The sequence below is a fragment of the Saccoglossus kowalevskii genome, chromosome 6 (assembly GCF_978046115.1).
Source record: "Saccoglossus kowalevskii chromosome 6, keSacKowa6.1, whole genome shotgun sequence".
In the NCBI taxonomy this organism is placed as follows: domain Eukaryota; kingdom Metazoa; phylum Hemichordata; class Enteropneusta; family Harrimaniidae; genus Saccoglossus; species Saccoglossus kowalevskii.
In genome coordinates, this window is record NC_140646.1 from 35,100,050 (window position 1) to 35,119,097 (window position 19,048).

Sequence of the window (19,048 nt, forward strand, 5' to 3'; positions counted from 1 at the left end):
ATGATAATGTTCGACTCAGAGGGCACATTTCATGAGATCCCATTTTCACTATATTCCAAAAACGCACCTCTCCCCCAGTTGAACCGATCCTTGTTGAAAATACCAGTCAAATCTGCAAACGACCATCTCAATTCAGACACTGCGAGAAGATTCTGATATTTATCTTTCCGACTCGTGTTACAACGTCGTTGAAATGACATCTTGTCATCGATTAACCAAGCAGGTAAGGTCAAGGGTTGAAGTTCAAGGAGAAAAGGGCGACAAAAAATAAAAGCATTGATTAAAAATATAAATGAAAAACCAATTGAAGCCATTTTCGAAAGTGAAGTAAAGTGAATTTACAAATGTAAATCTAGTTTCAAAAAATACATTGTGTAAGCTGCATTTCGATTTGTAATTTTCATTTTTACTTATGCTTTTAAATTTGATATCAATTTCAATTGCGCAATCAACAACAAAAATGTTAATTACGAAAGCGTAAAATACGAAAAAAAAAACAGAATACTTTTCACCTTAGCGGTGCTACACAATGCGGAATTCTGAAACTATTTTTGGAAATCTTTTCTGTGTGTAATTTCTGCTAAAACAAAACACATTATTTCATTTGTCGTTTCAATATTACGTGTATGACTGTTTCTACATACTAGTAGTCAACACTTGGTGGCGCTGTTTACAACAACTGCAATAGGCTTTGACCACCGAATATGCAAGTCTAAGCTTGCAGTGCCATGCCACGCAAAGGTCGTTCAACGGAATTCACATTGTCTAAAATGTTTCAAAATTCGTGAAAGTACACTCATTACAAAAGTTAACAGTAATTTTAATGATACTACATTTCAGGACAGGACATATGATGTACAACAGACAAGCGAACCAGGCTATTTAAATAAGAAATTGCACAACAAAATAGCAGAGTATATTATTGAAAGTAACTCCATTGAGTAGTTCTCACATTCAATATACAATGTTATATTATAATATTATTTATGTTCTGTAATTAATATTAATAATGTCATAACAACAGTAATATGTACAACAACTAATCAAACTGTTATGACAGTGTCTAATTTCTGAGCACACTGATCTGTTTTAGTTGATAGACAGTGTAATTGTTTTCTCCTAATTGTTCCAAGCTGAAATTCGGGCACATGTATTCCATTTCTCCCCTATTACCGTCTTCAAGACGAGTGTATCCGTCCCCAGAAAATAGTTCATTCAGCCGAAGTTCGCAATATAAAAATAGTCTCGTCTGCCACGGCGTCTGAGGGCGCTCCAGCGAAAGAAACTTCTCATAACTCATAAACATGGGTCCGGATGTGTCTTTCAACGCATTCATGAACTTGAATCCTGCTATTTCTTCATAGTAGTTACAGTCATGACGTTTCATCGAACTTAGATTGTTCACGATTGGTTCTAATGCTAGAGGATAACACAGACGTACGATTTCGATAACTCCGCTCCACGACGCCGGCACCACAGGCAAATTTGCAGCGACACTTTGGCGAAATAACAATACCCAGAATGCTCTGTTTTGCTGATTTACCTGAAATAATAATAACAATGACGTCACCATGTAAGCTAAAATAGTCACAACCCACCGCCAGCAGAAATGAAAAATAATGAACAAAAATATAAATGAATCCACTGGCAGGCTACTTATCTCAGGGACTGATTTGACATCGATTTGTGGAAAAACAGTGAGCAAAAGATAGCGTATATATCGACTGTCTACTGATTCTTGAAGTGATTGATTTCTGTCAAGTTTAAAGGTACTAGTACTGATTTCAATCAACTCCACAATAACAGATACCTGTAAATTATACAGGCGAGTACAGTCCCTCTATCAATATAGGAAGAGGGTGACTGCGTGGCGAGTAATAAATTACCGTATTATCGGGCGAATATTAAAATAGCAAAATTATTAAAATAAAAATTACATGATGACGAATTATAATATAAAAAAAAACACTCATTACCTTTAAATCTATGTATTGAGGCGAATACCCTAAACGTATGAGTAACTCATAGGGACGCATTGTCAATAGTGCGTTGCATATAGTTTCTGGTCCAAACACGAACGCTGTTCTTCGTTTCGATAGCTTTTCTGGCAAATCGTCCCCTGGGGGAGTGTTGCATATACGTCCATACAGGGGCTCCGCGAGCATGTCCTTCCAGTTCACGTCATCTTTACCGGACTGAGTTCGGCACCTTCGAGATCGTAAACTTCCAATCGATTCGATGTCTTCGAGCTTCAATCTACCGTCCGATTCAGCCATTTTGCATGTTTTGTTTCCGATTAAAGCCCGGGTTAACCATATCGCGCCCTCTATGGTCTTTATGAAACATTTACGATCGCAAACCAACCGTCTCACCGATACAATACGGGTTATGCGCACGCCACTTTGGGTCGTATCTGTGAGCTCTCAAATAGGACCTCACGAATACGACCTACTTTACATATTACCCATTGCATTATACAACATGGCCAACAGGTTAGTTGTGTTTGTTATTTTCTTCTCGTTACATACACGATGTGTTGTTTACTAGTAATCGCACGTTTTCCTAAACAGTATGTGAACCTTTGTCGTGTCGTCAGACAGAAATTCACTTTTTAACACATGAATTTTGTTATTTGCGGTTTTTTCAATTTAGCCGAGTCGATTTATCACGGTGGAGCAACAAATAGATTTTTGTCCCTTCCAGGGGTAAAACAAAGATGTTGATTCAATATGGGTGACTCAATTTAGATTTGTTTACTATTTTACAACAGCTGTGTCATGTCAATTTTGGGCATTGTTAATACTTGTGTGCTTCATCAAGTTGGTTTCCTTGTGAAAGCATGCAATAGAGGCCTTCAAGTGGCGTTATACAACCATTCCACATTTACCTTGATAACCATCACGATTTTAATGTAACCATTAGGGTTTGTATACTGAGTATTGCTGAAATTTAGAAGTGAGAACACTTGCTATTTAAACATTTCAATTTTTACAGTGTTTATTTACTTACAAGTAGAGTCCAGTGATTGTTGTCATTAATAGGTAGAAAAAGAAGTTTCACCTTGTTGAAATCAACCTGCCAAGAAAAAGTTTAAACACTTGTATTAGTATTCTCAGAGCAGTGCTCACAGAGAGGAAATTAAAATTGTAATTATCACATATATGCACTCACATGAAAATAAATAACAAGCATGTACAAAATATTAATACAACTGAATAAATAAATTTAAAACTGCCGATGCCAGTTATACTGTAAATCACCTCTCAACACTTTTCAACTTGTCATTCTTCAAACTTTCCCATACATCAGCCAATGTTTTGATTCAAAATGCAAAATGTTAAAATTCGATTGTTTAACTAGTGATACAGGAACTTAGTTGTACTGGTACACATTGTGTTAGTAAAATTTGATTTATTTCATTTTACTAAATAGTTTTCTGTATGATGTCTGAAGCGCTCAGAATAAAATGAAAGACTTTTCATGTATGTACACATACCTTTGGCAACATTAAATGCATGCTATTAATTGCTAGGTTATAAGTGGGTTGCTTAATACTGATGACAAATTACAGTTGCCTTAATTCAGAAATTACCCTTTGTCATGGTTACTTGTTATATAGGTCAATTACATGACCTATATAATCCTACTTAATCATGTGTAATTTTCTACATTATATGCTCTTTTGTATAAACTAAATTAACAAACCTTTTTATTCAGGTTTCGTTCTATACAACCTATGTCATCATTTGATAACAGTTGATACAATGATGGATCAAAACATACCATGTGCTGAAAATATGAATAAGTGGGAATCATTATTTCTACAATAGGTTATATTTACAATAGTATGCCAGTGACAACATGTTAAATATGTGAGAAAAGGAATTATTTAATGTTGTCCTTTTTAGATTCAAAACAGGTGCATGTATATCAATATCACATGTATAAATTATCATGACTTGCCTGATGTGCTTCTGTTATCAAAATGTCTATATAAGCCATTATAGTAGTAGTGTAGTCAGATGGTTGAGGTGATATACTAGTATCACATGGATATGTGTAGTTGTAGTCGGATGGTTGGGTGATATACTAGTATCACATGGATATGTGTAGTTGTAGTCGGATGGTTGGGTGATATACTAGTATCACATGGATATGTGTAGTTGTAGTCGGATGGTTGGGTGATATACTAGTATCACATGGATATGTGTAGTTGTAGTCGGATGGTTGGGTGATATACTAGTATCACATAGATATGTGTAGTTGTAGTCAAATGGTTGAGGTGATATACTAGTATCACATGGATATGTGTAGTTGTAGTCGGATGGTTGAGGTGATATACTAGTATCACATGGATATGTGTAGTTGTAGTCAAATGGTTGAGGTGATATACTAGTATCACATGGATATGTGTAGTTGTAGTCGAATGGTTGGGGTGATATACTAGTATCACATGGATATGTGTAGTTGTAGTCGGATGGTTGAGGTGATATACTAGTATCACATGGATATGTGTAGTTGTAGTCAAATGGTTGGGGTGATATACTAGTATCATATGGATATGTGTAGTTGTAGTCAAATGGTTGAGGTGATATACTAGTATCACATGGATATGTGTAGTTGTAGTCGAATGGTTGAGGTGATATACTAGTATCACATGGATATGTGTAGTTGTAGTCAGATGGTTGAGGTGATATACTAGTATCACATGGATATGTGTAGTTGTAGTCGGATGGTTGGGGGTGATATACTAGTATCACATGGATATGTGTAGTTGTAGTCAAATGGTTGAGGTGATATACTAGTATCACATGGATATGTGTAGTTGTAGTCAAATGGTTGAGGTGATATACTTGTATCACATGGATATGTGTAGTTGTAGTCAAATGGTTGAGGTGATATACTAGTATCACATGGATATGTGTAGTTGTAGTCGAATGGTTGAGGTGATATACTAGTATCACATGGATATGTGTAGTTGTAGTCAAATGGTTGAGGTGATATACTAGTATCACATGGATATGTGTAGTTGTAGTCAAATGGTTGAGGTGATATACTAGTATCACATGTATATGTGTAGTTGTAGTCAAATGGTTGAGGTGATATACTAGTATCACATGGATATGTGTAGTTGTAGTCGAATGGTTGGGGTGATATACTAGTATCACATGGATGTGTGTAGTTGTAGTCGGATGGTTGAGGTGATATACTAGTATCACATGGATATGTGTAGTTGTAGTCAAATGGTTGGGGTGATATACTAGTATCACATGGATATGTGTAGTTGTAGTCAAATGGTTGGGGTGATTTACTAGTATCACATGGATATGTGTAGTTGTAGTCAAATGGTTGAGGTGATATACTAGTATCACATGGATATGTGTAGTTGTAGTCGAATGGTTGGGGTGATATACTAGTATCACATGGATGTGACTCCAACACAGTTTTGGTTCACAGTCCATTCGGCAGTCAACTGCAAGTAAGTTATGTGACTATGAATTTCATTCAGCCTTAATGAACAAGCTAACTTCAAGTTTAAATCGCATTTAACGGTAGAAGTATGATAATTTTTAAAACATCTACATTTCTATGAATGGCCTCAGTACTCTATATTGTGTTTTTGTGTAATTGCTGTCTTTTCTGATATAGTAGTAAGTGCAATTTATATTTCATTAAATGAGTAAAACAAAGACGTGGAATTCATCATCTCAACTAAGTATAATAATTTATCAAAATAGTAATAGAAAATATTATTTATTTGACATTTTCCAATTTCATTTAATATACTTATTAGGCAACAGAAAAACAGACAATATGCAGGGTTACATCCTTAAATAACGATTCACCGTGAATGAAAGGGGTTCACTGTCAAGTTGAAGCTATATGTATTGGAGAGGAATAGGTACATTCTGCGCTACGGAGTTCTTTTTTCGAATTATCTAAGCCCTCTTTTTAGTGAAATGTAGAACTATGTATTCTTATGACAACACATTTCCATCAAAATTTTAATATCCATTTTAGTACAATTTACTCAAAATGGAGTTCTAAGACCTTTCCTAATTTAAATAAGAAGTGGAGTTTAGAACACGTATTAAAACATACCATCTTACATATTTCGACATTGATTTTGCAAATAAAACATTTGCTTGAATGGTATCATCACACTGCTGTCATTTGAAATAAAATGTGCACTCGGAGAGCATTTATAAAGCGTTATTCGTGTACTGGAAAATGTCATTCCCTGTAATAGCACAAACTGGGACAAAACGTGAGACCGTGAGTTCTATATAAGTTTGTTGTTGCGTAAATAATTACATTTCAGCATTAAAACATGAAACTTACTGCTAATGTCCATTCAAATAATGGGTCAAGTAATTTTGTTAATCAATGAAGACGAATCATGTATATTTTATGTAATATATTGAGAGTATACTGTCACCCAGATTATTTGGAAATCTAAACACTGTTTTTCAAAGCTATATTTAGGTAACACCGCAGTTCTCGTCAACCCACACATTTATAATTATAAGCGAACACTGTTTTATTTTAGAATTATTTTGCGAGCATCATTATTTGTTGTCATCAGTACTCTGCCAGGACGTACATGACTCTATACGTATGTCACTCTCCATGACCAACTTCGACAAAGTATCGAAAAATCTGATTGTTGAAAACATCACTACCGATAAATTCAAGATTATCAACTGGAACTCGAAGGCCTCAAAACACATTCTGTGCTCATGAATATAACGGGACACGGTGTTTTAATCAGTCGCAGTATCGACTGTTACATCGCGAGTCATCGAATAGTAGCACCGCAAACCACGGCTTATTCAAAAACCAAACACTCCCTTGCTCCCGGCCCTTGCTACTTCGGCCCACAGTCCCTCTATCCGACTGTGTGCGACCCGAGTCCACGTCGCGAGCTCAGTTTTTATTTACGAAATATATTTATACTAATGGCCCCGGCATCGTTTACTTATAATGTACCACCATTGAACAATCAATACGTCACTTCCTGAGTACTATTCGTGAGGTCGTATCTGTGAGGTCCTATTCGTGAGGTATATAGCGTGCGCATACATCAATTGGAGACACCGATATCGAGATATCTGTGCTGAATAGCGCCACCTGTGTTGACACAATGACATTTACCCCCACAACGGGCGCTAGCAACACATATTTGTTAAGATTGTCGGAAATACCATAGCAACAATTTGGAGGCTGATCACGATCGTAAAGAGCCACAATTGAGTTTGGCGACCAAAAAAAAAAAAAAAAAGGAAAACAACCACTCTCTCAAATATTTAGTAACTACATGTACAAATAAATAAATAAATACCCTCGGGATATTTTAATAAGATCGGATAATGTATCAGTGCGACACAATCGCCAAATGTATGGAAAAATATCCGTTATATTATAGCGGGCATTTGGGCGTGACCTGGTGGAGTAATATACACATGAAAAGTTTCGTACTCATACATTCACCAACAAACCATGTTTCTATTTATTCTATGGTGCGAAGTTTGTTGTATGTCCATGTGCATCACATAATACACTAGTAAACTACCCAGTACGCTGTGAAGCCGTTATTCGTGACCCACATGAATACACCACGCTCTATCATGACATGAAAGTCATTATTCCTACTGTCTCTTCTGTATAGATAATGCGCACTCCAAAATACCTCCGGCCGTTCTCAGCGCCTCCTTGTATGGGGAAGCTCTGCGTTGCTTTATTTGATCTCCTTAAATTAGGTTAATGTGATTGCATAACAATGCGTTAGCTCACATGGACAAGCACAAATGTAAGAAAGGAAGACCAGTCCCTGAACCTCTTGTAAATGTAATATCAATGCTTTCCATTTTTACTGATGACACAAACATTTTAGAAAGAGTAAACATTAAGTAGGATGTTGAAGTATTACAGCAAGACTTGTGTCATCTTTATAGCTGGTTCACGTACTGACCATCTTAAAACATCTAATGATGCGGGTGAGTAGTTACTGACAAACGAAAATAAACATATAGTATAACTTGAAAATATGGATGTTATCCTATATTTCGTCACCATTTTATTACATGGTAACGTATATACCGCATGTCAACTATTCGTGACAAATGATTGTGTTTTGACATTTTTTAATGAAAATGTAGATATGTATAATCATACTAAATGCAATTATTATGACAAATTTTATAATTTGTGAAAACGCATTCACAGGCACAATAGCTGGGAGCAATTAAGTCAGAAATTATGCAATAACAATCGAACTAATCAGATTGGTTCATACAAGGAAAACCTTTGACATCAAGGCTATAACTATTATAACATATTTATTAGCATTTATTAAAATGTCAGTTGAAACGACTGTAATTTAAAGCCAATACGTTACTAAAACGTCATTCCAAATTCTCCCAAAACTCTTTTTCTTCGCGTACAGAAATGTGTTTCACTCATAGCATGTCTAGTGGCGATTTGTCACGTGACGGATTGAATTGACTCCTAAAGTAGTAAATATGTTACCAATGCATCCCCGGAACCGTAAACACAGTGATGGTTTCAAAATAACTATATATTTTAATAGGAATAGAGTCAACTATGTCAGTTGATAGGATTTATGTATAATTGTATCTTTCAGAATAGGTTTAAAATTCTAAACTTCATTGTTATGGGAGACGACGATTGACGATTGTCTAATCAGCACACGGATTATTCAGTCTCGCAGACCTGAGTCATTGATTGCCAAGTGGTATGTTAATTACAGATTTTTACGTGTGAAATGCATATTTATGATTTGTATACGTTCTTGTGTAACTAGTATATACACGTTCATTTCATTATTTGGTTCCGGTTATTATACCGACCTGCATGGCGAACACCCAATGAAGGAGAGTACTGGCAAAACCCCGTCAACCACAACTTCAACTAAAAATCACGTATTTAATTTGTAAAACTTTGTGATGTTAGAAACGAGTTTGAAATTTAATGTACATATTAAAACAGGTGCGATTTGCACTGTTTGCATATGAATGGTGTTTTCATCTGCCCTCATATGCAAATTATTAAACTGTCACATTGATATTAAAATTATTAAACCATTCATCATTATTCCTATGTTAGTTATTAATAAATCGATTTATAAAATTGTAAAGTTTACTAATTTGAATATCAACGTAACCGTTTAACTAACTTGCATACGAACATTATACTGGTGTGTTACAGCATGGAAGGTACTTTCCATGGTTACAGTCAAGAACACTTTGAACATGTGCACGTGACCCTGAGTTGTATAAATATAGTACGCCTACCTAGATTCGTTTTAATTTTGCGGCCGTTTTAAACATTTAAACAAATTGTCACATAAACATTAACTATATGACGCCCTATGTTGAAACAATGAGTCGATCACGGAATTACTATTCCCACTTTCCAAATGTGTTTTATAAACTGAACTATTAACTGTTACGTCACATGCATCTTAAACATGTACGTTTAATTTATACATATAAGGTAGTAGATATCGGAATTCCACCTATAAATGTTTTTATTTTTTTTGTGCGACGAATGTGTGCATTGGAATTCAAAATAGTGTTACATGCACATTACAACATAGACTGCATTGATTTACGAAGGGGTGTGTGCCAATTCAAACTACATTTACAAATTCGTCTATTTAGGTATTTTGAATAGGGGCAGTTCTCAATTTTCAGAACTATCTTAACACCACATAAATGGATAGAACGTCACCGAGTTCTTCGCCGTGTCCTGACGCCCGGTGTGACCCGTCGCCGAGCTTTTCGGCGTTCTCTGACGCCTGGTGTGACCCCCTTCAGGTGTTACCGCCAGATAAGTATCCACAGCTTTTACAACATTTAAGAGAACAGGTACCGTCATCCTTAAAGGTCAGTTTGTGACACACACGGTTATTTAAAACCAATTTGTTGATAGTATTATAGACTTGCACACAGTGCCTTGTTTTATTTGTGTTTTTTACAATATGGGAGAGTATGTTTATTTAAATTTGCCAGCGGGGATCATTTTGTATTGAAATATATTGAAATTATTGGTCACGTGGAACTATACTAAGTATTGATTATGGGATGGATAGGCATATCCCCTCTTTTTGTATCTGTTTTGCAATCTTAAAATTGAATTCTTTATTCAATGAAACACCCAAATTGTGATATTATTTAAACTATTTGTGTTTTTATTAACTCTTTGCATGCCATATCAGATCTCGAGATAGTGTTTATCAGTGAGCGACATTTACAGTCACGCATTCATGTGCTGAGTGGCAGCAATGTAAACACATGACGCCACAGTGCCACGTTTTACAGCCCACATAATTTGTTTCTAACTTTATTAGTCCCCGTTCGGACGAAGTCCGAAAACAGGGACTTATAATTTCGTCGCCGTCCGTCCATGCGTTCATGCGTGCGTCCGGATTCATATTTCAGAATCCTTCGGACCGATTCGGTTCAGTCTTTGCATGTGCCTAGTACTTTATGTGGGACATATGCACATGCAGTGGTTTACGATTCGGTTCAAAATGGCCGAATGGCAGTCATCTGCTGTATTTTGGACATGCTCTGTAAGTTTTCATTCAAACTTGGTACATAGATTATACATATTAGAATACATGTCCATGTATATTTTGTAATAATGTGCTTTCGCAATTGGATCAAAGATCGCCTCCTGGCAGGCATCTTGCTTTTTCTTTTTTCAAATGTGGTATCTTGGACATGCTTTTGGCACATACTTTATACATGTTAGGATACATGTCCATGACATTTTGTTTCAAAATCGGATCCAGGATGGCCGATTGACAGCCATCTGACTTTTTGGCCTTACTACTATATTTCCAAGATTTATGTACTATTTTCATTCGTATTTGGCACATACATCATACATGTCAGTTTGTTTCATAATCAGACCAAAGATGGCCGAATAACGGCTGTTTTTATCTTTGGCCATATTACTATATCTCTGTCACCCATGTATCATTTTTATTGATGTTTAGCATGTCATAAATTGATACATGTACATGTCAATTCAATTTGCAATTTGATAAAATATGGCCGACTGGCGGCCATCTTATTTGTTTAAAATGTGATAACTTGGACATGCTTAGACATTTTTGAATCGGGCCTATGCCTAGCTTACTCTTAATGTTGGTGTCTTTTTTTGACATGCCAGTTATTCTGACCTACTCTGCTTCCATTCACCCTCAGGGGTGATTCACATTAATGCTACAGTAACTGTTTTATTCGCCAATTACATGTCTCATTGCATTTTGTCACAGCGAGCAAGCACCTTTCGCATATCTGAGATTGATTTTCGCCTTTCAGATATGGTTATGGAGATATGGACGTTTTACACTAATAAACTGATGAACTATCCCCCCTGCGGTTTGACACCCCCTGTCACGTGAATTTAAATTAGAGGCATGACAAACGTTAAAGTGTATTTCAACGCATTATTTTGAACGGATATTTATTAAAACTGCAAATTTGAGGACACTGCCTTCACCATCAACACAAGAGGGCACTTGACATACTTTAAACAATTTTAGCAGGTGCAATAACATAGACATGCACCTCAATTTGTTTTACTTTCACTTGTGATCTATGTTTTTCTTTGCTATGTCTTAAACCGGAGAGGTCGTCACGCAACACGTGTTCGAATTGATGTAAATAAACAATCTGTTGTGTACTAGTACGTCACTTTGGACTCAAGTTTCAACCCCTCCGCTTTAATATGACGAGCACGAAGAGAACTTTAATAAATTTAACGGGGACTGTGTCATTTTCAATGACTTGTTAATCACGGTTCCCTGACTATGTCTAATCGTCGCTAAAGTCTCCAGTATATTAATATGCCATATAGAAAATGCCAGAAATGAAATATTATTAAAAACCAATTTAAAAGTTACTATTAGTCCAAAATATTGGTTGATGATAAAATAGAAAAAAAAAGTTTTTATTGTTTGTAATGTTTGTACCAATGTGTTACCATAACGTTGTGTAGCCCCTACATTTTTTTATTGATTAATGTTTGGATATTTATGGTTATTTATTTATGTGAACGTATATATAATATATTATCGGACAATTTACCTTTTGTGTTGTTTCTTGTGAAGGTCATTGGTCATCTGAATTCCAACATGAAAGATGCTAAACATTTTGAACTGGCGACGTATGTGGACGAATGGCCATCATTTTCTGTGTTGTTGTGCTTGTTTCCAGATAGCGCTGATGTAAGCTTATTATTGTACTTCACCGTGTTTCACCGCATTCACACATTGACCAAATCATCGCCATAGAGACAGACGCCACATTAACAAGATTCTTTCGTGAATTGAACAACATCCACGCTTTATCTACGTCAATACTGATAAATATATAGCCCCACACATTTCGTCTGTTTGCTGTCCTTTAATTCTACTTGGGTCGATAAATACGGGGCAGCTAGTGATTGAAAAAGTTCTCTCAGTAATTCTAATAATTGAATTATATACAATTGTAATATTGATTTCCTTGTAGGTACACAGCAACGCTATCACATTTCAAGCCACTGATGATCTGAAACTGAAGTATGTATTGCAAAATACACGGGTTATTGACTGGAATGATAATTTGTGTTTTAAAGGTGAGTCCTCAACATATACAATGTACTTGTATTTGTGCTCGGCTGAAGTTGGTTGACGTACGTACGTGATCTCCATAAGGGGAGTACCTATGGAACGCCGTTGCTGTCTTATGTGGTCCCAATTCAAGGTACATACTTTTCAATATACAATGCAAAAATTAACGTGAACAGTGTTGAATGCGGACGACGTAAGATATACCTGCGTTCCATACATACAATACCGCCCAATTTTCCACCAAAGAACTACTTTAAATAAAACATTTATCGGTCAAGTGATAGTGTGATAGTTATATAAATTACAGTTATATTACGAACATAATCACGCAATATAGGATTCGAACTTATTAGGATGACAATTTGTGTAAATGGCAGATTCCGATGACCTATTCGGGCGTAATTATCGCATATACACAACCAATTTAGAAAAAAAAAACATGTAAAAAGTATTGCATATCAGAAAATATTTTTATTTTCAATTGATCTTCCCAGGTATTGAGAGCAAGTTCAAATCTATGTTATTGGAATGTATTCCTGCACACAGTGAACTAAAAGAAACCGGGCGGTCCGATGTTTATATCTATAACAAAGAAGACTGTTCTTTCAAAAGGTGTGCCAGTGATTTATCATAGTTTAATTAATACAGTAGTATGTGACAAAAACAAATTATAATTATGTTGAAATTACCTGGATGATAAGCGTCGAGAATTGAACAGAAACAGACGGGACACCATTACTTTGGGATAGGCTGATTGACAGTAAAATAATCTCATTTGTGTACGGGTCATTATCTGTTCTCCTTGCGCTAAAGCGGCAATAACTACGATATTGAACATATATTGTTCAAATATATCCACATAAAGATGATCAAATCTACCGAAATATCGTCTCAGACACCATTCCAAACAGTCACAGTGTCACATGAAATGCGATGTGAAATCTACAGGTCGACTAATCGCCTTTTCTTTGAATACAATCAATGTACATATGATGGGAACTGTAAAACAATCGATCGACGGCGCACGCTTTCTATTTTCCTTTGCAAATTATTTAATATACGATGTCGGCATATAGCGTATGTGCTCTGCTCTCAGTGTCCACATTTCGACAAATAAAAATCAGAGAAAAGATCGATAGTCACAGCTATTGCCGCTTTTATTGTATATTCTATTTACACCAAACTAAACTATTATTTCAGCGATTTAACAGATGGTTTCTACCTCGCAAAATTGAAGCCGGAAGACATGGGAACCATAGAGAAGTATTGGAGGTTCGAAAGCCGCGGGCTATCACTGATTCGCAATCAACTAGTCCTGGATACTCACCCCACAGCTGGAATTTTTAAAAGTAACACCAACGAACTTGTGGCATGGGGATTGGAGCTTTATTTTGGTTCAATCGGAACAGTCCATACAGTAGAGTTATACCGAAGAAGGGGATTTGCGAAGATCATTATATCGTATTTGACGCGCAAGATTCGTGAAAGTAAAGGGATTGCGTGGTGTCATGTACAAGACGTGGCGACTAAAGAAATATCGGTGAATATGGTTAGGTCGGTGGGTTACAAAAAGACAGATATGCAACACATATGGGTCGCGTATACACCAAGGTGTAAATAATGAACACAGTTGGTAGTTAACATAAATACGGAAGAGTTGTGAGCTTACACAGTCTGATATGGAATTCAAATGTCGATTTTATATTCTTATTATATTCTGTAGCAAATGTTTAGATTAATTTATTGGCGATCCGCTCTACCAGGATTGCCATCAAAACCACTTTTGCGTGATGTCTATTAATTCTTTTGTAATTTTTTTTTTGGCTGGCAGATTTCGCTCTAACTTGGCAGGCAGGTCACACCTCCACTCTAGTTAGGTGCTAAAATCTTATAAAAAATTCTTGTACCAGCAAAACAGCCAAAAATGATTTTTGAATAGCTTCGCGCCTAATGTATCTCCTCCCATAACATGTCGATTTGTATGTTATGTTTGTAAGCATGTAAGTTTCACTGGTTATTATTGATAGTGGCGTAGGACATGTCTATTTGTATGTTATGTTTGTAAGTTTAATTGATTATTATTGATAGTGACGTAGGGCATGTCTATTTGCATGTTATGTTTGTAAGTTTCATTGATTATTATTGATAGTGACGTAGGACACGTCTATTTGTATGTTATGTTTCATTTAGTAGTATTGATAGTGACGTAGAACATGTCTATGTTATGTTTGTAAGTTTCATTGATTATTATTGACAGGGACGTAGGACATGTCTGTTTGTATGTTATGCTTCTAAGTTCCATTGATTATTATTGATAGTGACGTAGGACATGTCTATTTGTATGTTATGTTTCATTGATTATTATTGATAGTGACGTAGGACATGTCTATGTTATGTTTGTAAGTTTCATTGATTATTATTGATAGTGACGTAGGACACGTCTATTTGTATGTTATGTTTCATTGATTATTATTGATAGTGACGTAGGCCATGTCTATTTTATGTTTGTAAGCATGTAAGTTTCATTGATTATTAGTGATAGTGACGTAGGACATGTCTATTTGTATGTTATGTTTAATTTAGTAGTATTGATAGTGACATAGATGTCTATTTGTATGTTATGTTTCTAAGTTTCATTGATTATTAGTGATAGTGACGTAGGACATGTCTATTTGTATGTTATGTTTCATTTAGTAGTATTGATAGTGACGTAGAACATGTCTATGTGTATGTTATGTTTCTAAGTTTCATTGATTATTATTGATCAATGTAACTTAGTATACACATTGACCATAAAAATCGGCACGAATGAGGACAACGTGTGCAGAAGATAAAGACATTTTCAATCCCAACTGCGTCTTTGTTCGGTGAACAGAATGTGTTGTGATGCCTGAACAAAGCCATGGAGAAATTATTTCAATGATACAACAGTTATAAATACGTCAGTAATCTTTAATTAACAGCTTTACTTGATGCTTAGTTTGGTAATTTTAAACAAACACTATATCAGTGATAATTTATTACAATTGTAAGAGACAAAAATAAGGCATATTAAATTAAGCATATTACGCAAACCATAACCATGGGTGCCGTATCAAATACCCACAACCCCTTGACTGAGTTCAAACAGCACATTTTTAAATAGCCAGCAGTTAGTAAGGTTTGATGCCGGCGAGGGCGCCTCCCACGCCTAACTTTAAGTTTTACAACAATTTTCCGATTACCTTTTCAGCTCATAATAGAAGTCAATTTAGGAGTAACATGTTGGATATTCGAATGCATTTCGGCAAAGTTTCACTGAAAAGATGATTTTTTATCATGGTTGTTCGTAAATATTAATTTACGCAAATGAGATGATTTTTTATCCAATCGCTCAACGAAACTCCCACCTTTCTGAGCAAAAGTTGTTGTCACCCACTTAAACACGTGTTCAATAACATATAAACGCATATCACTGCCGTGTATATGTTCCGAATGAAATTCAGATAATAGTAGTTGCCATCGCCGTTAATATCTGTAGGATTACTCTGTATGGCCATGGAAGGTACTAACGGACCTTCCACGGTATGGCCAAGTGCACGAATGCTTCCTGAGCTGTAAACGCAAAATGAAATTAACAACCGAGGCATAATACCCAACTTGAACTGTATGACGTCACGTATCTCCCGCAAAACAAGTTTGTAAATGATACATTATTACTATAAGTTTTTTTTTACACATAATAACTTGTACGACGATTGAGATTGATTTCAGTTTTTGAGAAACGCCTATTTCTTGAGTTAGGTAATGAACATTCGTTATTTAAAAATGTGTTGCGTTTTCAAATGTCGTCGTTGATTTCCCAAACAAAGAATCACGCTACTTGTTTGGCAAATCATAAAAATCAAAACATGGAAACAGAATTGAATGTCTTTCAGCAGTAATGCGTAGCTGAAAGCACTGCAAACTGAAATACTAGTACAGCTTTAGCGCTAAAGTCATGATTGTCACGTTCGCACACGGGCTAACTTGAATTGTTTTTAAGACATTTCAAGCCCGTGCTAAAGAACCGTGCGCAGTAGTCGCGGCATACATCTAATATTACCAGTTTAGTGAATTACTAGGTAATGTGTAAATATCATTTATCTTGAAACCTTTTTTTCACGTCATTGGGTACATCGACGTGCATGGGTAGAATGACGTAATTCCCCTTCCCTAGTTTTGAAATCTCAACATTCGGACACATGTATTCCTTCTCACCCGTAATGCCGCAGTCGTTCTGCGTGTACCCATCGCCCTTGAAAAGTTCAAACAATCTAAGCTCGCAATAAAAAAACAATCTAGTTTGCCAAGTTTTGACTGGTTTCTTGAGGCTAACATATTTGTCATAACTCATGTACATTTCGTCAGGTGGTTCTTTTATTGCCTCAATGAATTTGAACCCGGCTTGTTTCTCGTAAAATTCGACATTGTGCTGCTTGATTTCTTCAAGGTGTTGCAGCAGTGTGTTTTGTGCTTTGGGGTAGTACGCCTTGGTGAAGTCCACCACACCGCCCCAGGATGCCCGAACGACCTTAATTTTCTCGGGACGAAACAACACAAGCCAGAAAGACCGATTTTCTTGGCACACCTGAAACAGAAGATGATTGATTTACTCATTATTTGTCATGGAAAAAATACAACAAAATATCGTCTATAATTCATGTCGAGTTACTACAAAGCATATGTACATAACTACAAGTTTGCCATAATTCTGCTTGACGATGATATCGGACAAATCATAGCATGGTGATCACAGGATATATATTGTTGTAGCTTTATGTTCTCATCAATATTATTGATTTTGAAAGATATAGAAATTGTTGTCGATTTGAGTAATAGAATTTATAACAAAAAACATAGTTGTAATAATTAGTTTACCTTTAAAAGAGACACTATACATCTGATATTACAGCAAGTCTCAGAAGTAGTGGGGCAGCCAATTTGCCAGCGAGATTCGAAAGCCAACTGTTCACAGTCAAAAACCAAGCAGTTAGCCAATTCGCTTGCGAGTTTGCAAATTGGCTTCCACAATTCTTCTCAGACTTGTTGTAAAGCGTCTCCAATGTCATGTTTAGAGGCCATAAATCGTAGAGAGTATTCTCTGGGCAAAAATTAGCATATTTGGCGAGAAATAATAACCAAACATAACTCATAAATAGTGCAATATAGACGAGAACACGTAATTGTTAGTATGGTTGTTTGACACTATATACTAATAGACACAAAATGTTCTTATTAGCATTCATCTGAGTACGCAAATACGCATGGGTACATTGATTGTTTTGGTACTGTGCCATTGCAAATACATTTGTTAGTTTAGGATAAATCATAATCCGATTTGGTCTACGGTATGGAGTACCGAACAACAATATTAAAAAATTATATACATATGTTTTCTTCAATATTTAATTTAATTTCAGACAGACTCACGGGACACCTAGTGTGCTAGATATAAGACCAGTGGCACTATATAATCTTGATAATAACAATTATCGGATTATATATATATATATATATACATACATATGGTTCATATAATTCAACATAAACATTCCAGTATAAGGTTAAATAATTAATACTTTTGTAAAATAATTGAAAAAAGGAAGAAATAATTACATGATCATGCGTTATGAATGGTTGGCAGTCTTGTATAGCCACATCAGTTAGCCTCCAACCTGTCGATTTATTTTTGGTTAAATCCTAACATGAAATTAGGGGTGCGTGGGATCATGTATCATTGGCTGGTATGAGAATATCTGAAATATGGTTATTATTGAGAAAATATCATTGAACTATTATACTATCAACAAATAGAAATGAAAACAAATAGAAACTTACTTTTCTGTAAATATATTCTGGTAGATACCCTAGATGTTGCAGCATGTCGTACGGTTTCCTTGACAACAACGCATTTGTTATTGTTTCTGGTCCGAATACAAACGCTGTTTTTCGACCGGGTATGAAAGACAGCTTGTCCGGTTCACCCAGATCCATCGTAGTACAAATACGACCGTATATGGGTTCAGCGAGCTTACAATTCAAAACGTTATCTGTCTGCAATTCATTTGTGGCGTTGGCACTTTCCAACGCCACCGCCTCGTAAAAATATTTCGCGAGGTCATCGAAATCCATTTCATTCTTGCGACCTGCCATGCTGAAACAACGAGTCGATCACATAATTCATAGTCCCACATTCGGAACACGTTTTAATGAATCGAACAACAACTATTAACCAATACATAACTGCTACGTCACGTACGTCTTAACACATATTTTCAATTATACAATGTAGTATATATATCGCCCATAAATGTGTTTTTTTGGTTAGACGAAAGTGTGGACTGGAAAAAAATGTTGCACACACACACACATTGTTAT

At 35.8% G+C, this 19,048-nt stretch overlaps 3 protein-coding genes across 4 annotated transcripts; 1 reads left to right on the forward strand and 2 right to left on the reverse strand.

The window, feature by feature from the left end:
* Positions 1-804: 804 nt before the first annotated feature.
* Positions 805-2,385, reverse strand: LOC146742738 (uncharacterized). Its single transcript, XM_085500444.1, has 2 exons — positions 1,977-2,385; positions 805-1,543 (listed from the first exon to the last, which is right to left on the reverse strand). Exons 1-2 carry the CDS (start codon positions 2,274-2,276, stop codon positions 1,064-1,066), a joined length of 780 nt encoding a protein of 259 aa, XP_085356570.1. The 5' UTR covers positions 2,277-2,385; the 3' UTR covers positions 805-1,063.
* LOC102809075 (glycine-N-acyltransferase-like protein 3) lies at positions 2,368-15,729 on the forward strand. Of its 2 annotated transcripts, XM_085500441.1 has the most exons (7): positions 2,368-2,492; positions 8,645-8,755; positions 9,684-9,908; positions 12,146-12,262; positions 12,549-12,654; positions 13,144-13,261; positions 13,850-15,729. In XM_085500441.1, exons 3-7 carry the CDS (start codon positions 9,738-9,740, stop codon positions 14,268-14,270), a joined length of 933 nt encoding a protein of 310 aa, XP_085356567.1. In that variant the 5' UTR covers positions 2,368-2,492; positions 8,645-8,755; positions 9,684-9,737; the 3' UTR covers positions 14,271-15,729. The 2 variants fall into 2 exon arrangements, with proteins under 2 accessions (XP_085356567.1, XP_085356568.1); XM_085500442.1 differs by lacking the exons at positions 2,368-2,492; positions 8,645-8,755 and having other exon boundaries at positions 9,379-9,908.
* Positions 15,730-16,753: 1,024 nt separating this feature from the next.
* Positions 16,754-18,825, reverse strand: LOC144344962 (uncharacterized). Its single transcript, XM_078006709.1, has 2 exons — positions 18,509-18,825; positions 16,754-17,258 (listed from the first exon to the last, which is right to left on the reverse strand). Exons 1-2 carry the CDS (start codon positions 18,821-18,823, stop codon positions 16,767-16,769), a joined length of 807 nt encoding a protein of 268 aa, XP_077862835.1. The 5' UTR covers positions 18,824-18,825; the 3' UTR covers positions 16,754-16,766.
* Positions 18,826-19,048: the final 223 nt, after the last annotated feature.